Source organism: Sclerotinia sclerotiorum, genomic scaffold (assembly GCF_000146945.2).
Source record: "Sclerotinia sclerotiorum 1980 UF-70 scaffold_31 genomic scaffold, whole genome shotgun sequence".
NCBI lineage: Eukaryota > Fungi > Ascomycota > Leotiomycetes > Helotiales > Sclerotiniaceae > Sclerotinia > Sclerotinia sclerotiorum.
This window is the reverse complement of record NW_001820805.1, coordinates 157,319-162,237: the sequence shown is the minus strand read 5'-3', so window position 1 is coordinate 162,237 and position 4,919 is coordinate 157,319. Positions and strand designations below refer to the sequence as shown.

Below are 4,919 nucleotides of genomic sequence, written 5' to 3'. Positions count from 1 at the left end.
CCCTAGTCATCCTATCCCATCCCACATCATCCATACCATACCAACCCATTTCCCCTCCCTAGTAAAAGTATAGTATAGTAAAGTAAAGTAAAATAGTAAAGTACAACAAGTAGATAAAAGTAAAGTAAAGTAACATTGAAATTAAATACCCCGAACCGATTGGCCCATGTAATCTTCACCAAGGTTCCACAGCTCGCTCCCAAAAGGGAGGGCGGAGTTTCATTTTCCTTTTATTTATTCATTTCTCTTCCTTTCGTTCACGGGGATGAGAGAAGGGAAGCGAAGATTCAATTAAAAGTAAGCATGATATACCGATTTACCGATTCGATTCATTCGCCTTGTGAATATAGATAGAGTACGTAGGTACCTCCTCTACCTACCTCCCGACGGGTATGAATGAGTTTCTGTCTTGGAGATTTGGCTTTCCCAATTCCCATGTTTGATATTTGTTTTTCCATTATTGATGGATATTTGAATTAGATTGGATTGGGTTGAAATTGAATTTCGATACTCTACTATGTACTTATATAGTATGGTTAGTGTATGGATATTGGTTTCAAAACATCAGATTCAGGTTTTAGGTTTTGGGCTTTAGGCTCTAGGTTTCTAGGGGTTTTGGTTCTTGGATGATTTGACTTTGGCTTTCTGTGAGATATTAATTTTGAAGAAATATAAAAAGAAAGAATAAAATAATAAACAAATGAAAAAATAAATGAATTAATATTTTCTGTATATACTGAGTTTGTGAAATTTATAGAGTATATCGAAAATTCCTCAATCAGTATAATTATATCATATAATATCCTCCTCCCTTTGATAAATCCCCCCTTACCTTACCAAAACTACCTCGACACCGCCTTCAATTTTCCCAATTCCAAATTCCCACTTCTTAATCACACCAACCCCAAATCCCACAATCAATTCTTATCCTAAATCGCAACCACTAACCAAGTTGCCGAGGCACCTTTTATTACTCTCACTATCGGTGTACCTACGTTCACCACCTATCTACTTCACTAACATCAACACCGACACCAATATTTTCAGCTTTTCAAGGTACAGACAGAGTACGGTCCTTGGGGTATTTTCCGCTTTTTTTTTTTTTTTTTTTTTTTGGAAAAGGCTCTGTGTCAATGCTGAAGATATATCTTTGGTATCGGTAGGTAGATAGATACCAAGTAGGTAAGCTTGTGGAAGGTTTGGAAGGATGGATGGGTGATATGGAGAGCTTGTGTCTTTTTAGGGTCTTGCAAAGACATCATCTATTGTAGTAACTTTCTAGTTAATTTGTTATTCAATAAATAGTATATTGATTTAGTTTTCAATATTCAAGTAATATCTAATATCTAACATCTAATATCTAACATCTAATCTGATGCCTCAGCTAAACTCCAAATTTTATAATATTTCCCCATATCCATCTAAACTTAACAATCACTAATCCAATCAATTATCTCCTTCCCTGGTACCAAAAACCTCACAAATATATCACAACATAGCATTTAAACCTCGATACTCAAAATCCCCTCTCCAAGCACGGTATACGTACAAGAAAAGGGGATTTCCCCATTCCCGATACTAAACAAAATATTCCTCCAATACAAAGTAATTATAAGATCCAAATTCCAATTCCCATCCATTTTACACTGTAGAAAATAGAAAAATTGCATCAGAAAGTCAGGAACTAGCCAATCAGCATATCAACCAGCAAGCAGGCAAGCGAGCATATCACATTTTCAATGAAACCTCCCAGTTCCAAGTACCAAGTTCTCAATTCTGTGTTCTGTGTTCTTACCCGGACATTTTGATCCAATGTAATCCATCCATCTATTCATTCATTTATTAATAAGTGATTCAATCTGATTCATCTAATGCATCTATTGATACTCCGTAATTGAAGGAAGGAATGAATGAATGAAGATCCCATTCCCATCCCATGATTCCCATCCCATCCTCAACAACAAAACCAAACCAAATCAAATCAAGCCAAACTCCAAATCCCCAAACCTCACAAAACAATCAAGGGTCCCAACTCCCCGTCCCTCATACCTCATACCTCATACATGCCTCGTACCTACCACCCGCCACCTACGCTCTCACGTTACATTATGACCTACGAGGAAGAGTGAATAATTAGCCCCAATCGTCATTTCCACGTGGGATGCCTGTTTTGTGCCTTTTCTGCGAGAATGTGATGTGTGTGATGTGAGAATGTGAGGATTTGGGTATGGGTATTTGGGTTGTGTGATGCTGATGCTGATGTTGGTGCTGTACTCGTTAGTTAGTTAGTTAGTTAGTTAGCTACCTAGGTAGTTAGGTAAGATGTTTGCGTGTTGTGATTTGTCTGTGTATTTGATAGGTACTATGGATGGATATACGGGATTGTGGAATTGATATTGGAATTGGTATTGAAATCATCATCATAATCACATTTGTAAGTTGCTCTTGAAGTAATCTTATATTCTATTCAATCATGTAGCTAACGGATACAAACACAAATACAAATAAATAAAATACCATACACCGTAATAATATAATTGCAATCAATTACTTGACATCAGATCACAATCCTCCTTTTTCGTACATTATCAAGCTAGCTAATTATCTACTAGTTACCTAGGATACATACTACATCAAGTAAATACTACTACTCCGTACAAACAAATAATCAAATACTTTTCAGCCTCAAAAACTTGGAATGAAAAATCGAGGTCGTGTGAGCAGAAATAAGAAGAAAACTTGTTACTCAGCCCCTTCATCTCGAGTCCTTTCATATTTACGGAGTAGTTATCCACGGAATATATCCACATGCACATCCACAATTCGCCATCCGCTACCCGTCATCCGTCATCCGCTATTTGCCAATCTGCTTATTTACTGAAGTGACTATACAGTTAGTGTAACTGAGAGGCCATGATTGAATTCGGTAAGTAGGGTAGATAAGTAAGAGATAATAGGACAGGAAAGAAGAATAGGTACAGTAATGAAAATAATGCAATGCAGTCAGATCAGATGAGATGAGATGAGATGAGATGAGATAGTAATCCTCAAAATCTTATCATATCAACTCACCCAAGAATAATAATAAGACTTACAAAAGTATAAAGCAAATACGGAGGAGTACCAACCAGTAGATGAATAGAAGGAATCCTTACGAATCACCAATAATACAAAAGGATAACAAATCATCAACTGAACTCTTAACCCATGACCATCAACTTCTAACCATGTCATGTCGTCTCGTCGGTGTGTGTGTGTGTGCGTGTGTGTGTCCGGGGAATAAAGTGCATAGAATCCGATGTATGGGCTCAATTGATTTTCCACATTTCCACTCACGAAACAGGAGCTTGTGTGATGTGATATTATATTATTGCGAGAGATAATCATTCTTAAAAGTATATGTAGTGCGCTTTGCATGCACTCTGTATATACATACATATATCAATAATTTATATAGATACAAGCACGTACGCACGCACGCACAGCACAGATATGATATGAGTAATTACTAGATAGGTAGTGAGATGATAAAGCTGAGTTTTATCTTACCGTTACACACACCTTACTTACTTACATCTTCTATCAAACAATAAACACATACACCAATAGATATACACCAATGAATAAACACCAATGAATAAACACCAAAATAAGTATCTATCATTTATAACAAATGATTTTCCCACCTACCTCACTCCCACACAATCAATCACACACCTACCATATCTCACCGCTACGTGCTCCCTAAACAACAGATAGATAGACAGACAGACATGTGATTTCTCCTAACTTCCAGGTCGTGTGTCTGTGATGATCCATACTATACTCCGTACATATCCATATACCCCGTGCTCATACCGACGGGGTAATAATTTATAGTTTCAAGTTTGAGCATTTTATTTTTTTAATCTTGCAGTTTTTGAGGGGAATTAGTAGGATGTATAGTACGTATAGGTAGAAGGTAGAAGGTAGAAGGTATATCTTCGGTATTTAAGTAGGAGAGGAGAAGGAAGGGAAGGGAAGGCAAGATGGAATATCGTGATGTACAAGTGAATCGTGATCGATCATGACGGATGAATAGATCGATAAATACGATACGATATGATAGGTACTCTCTCTACTCTGTATACATTACGATTGAGAGGGTATCGGAGTATTCCGAATAATATTCGATAGGTAGGTATTTGTGATGTTTGTTTATTCCCTTTTCTATTTGGCCTCCTCATTCCTCATTTCTCATTTCTCATTGGTAGCAATACTAAGCAGGGAGGGATATGAAAATTCTCCCTTGTGATAAATAATCATACAGTACCGTACCGTACCTACCCTACAAAAAAAAAGAGGCGATTTCACAAATAGATATTCCCATCCAAATCAATCAATCAATCAATTATCAATCAATCGATGCGGCTGAATCTTTGGAGTAAAATACTCCGTATGTATTTGAAAATTGATGAATCACGAGGCAGTGCAGGTCCCTGGAGTCCCCGACTGAAGTCTTTCCCTTCCCTGACGAGCGATACGAAAAAGAGAATTTAGGCTGGCTTTGAAACCATGTGGCCCCATGGGAAAAAAGCGACGACGGCGATGTTGTGGCGAGCGAGTCGGAGGCGATAAACTCGTACATACATGGCGTGGATCCGTGAATCCGTGAATCCGTGATCACTGGTCACTGATCTCCATTCGTGAGTCAATGGGTTTGGTTATTGTTTATTGCCGTGAGTAATTCTTGGGGTTTGATGGATATTTTTGTATTTTGTCTTCTGTATTCTGTAACCTTGACCTTGTATTGAATTTTCTATGCCGTAGGCCAAGGAAGTGTAAAAACCACTCCCACCGATGATTTACTAATCATCACCATCATCACCATCGCTATCATACAATCATTCAATCATACAATCACATTATGTATTAATGAG

At 37.5% G+C, this 4,919-nt stretch overlaps 1 protein-coding gene across 1 annotated transcript; it reads right to left on the bottom strand.

Moving 5' to 3' along the window:
* Window positions 1-2,854: 2,854 nt before the first annotated feature.
* On the bottom strand, window positions 2,855-3,234 carry SS1G_14274 (predicted protein; the record flags this gene model as incomplete). The annotated part of the gene is made up of 2 exons (XM_001584769.1): window positions 2,855-2,877; window positions 3,096-3,234. 2 exons carry the CDS (start codon window positions 3,232-3,234, stop codon window positions 2,855-2,857), a joined length of 162 nt encoding a protein of 53 aa, XP_001584819.1.
* Window positions 3,235-4,919: the final 1,685 nt, after the last annotated feature.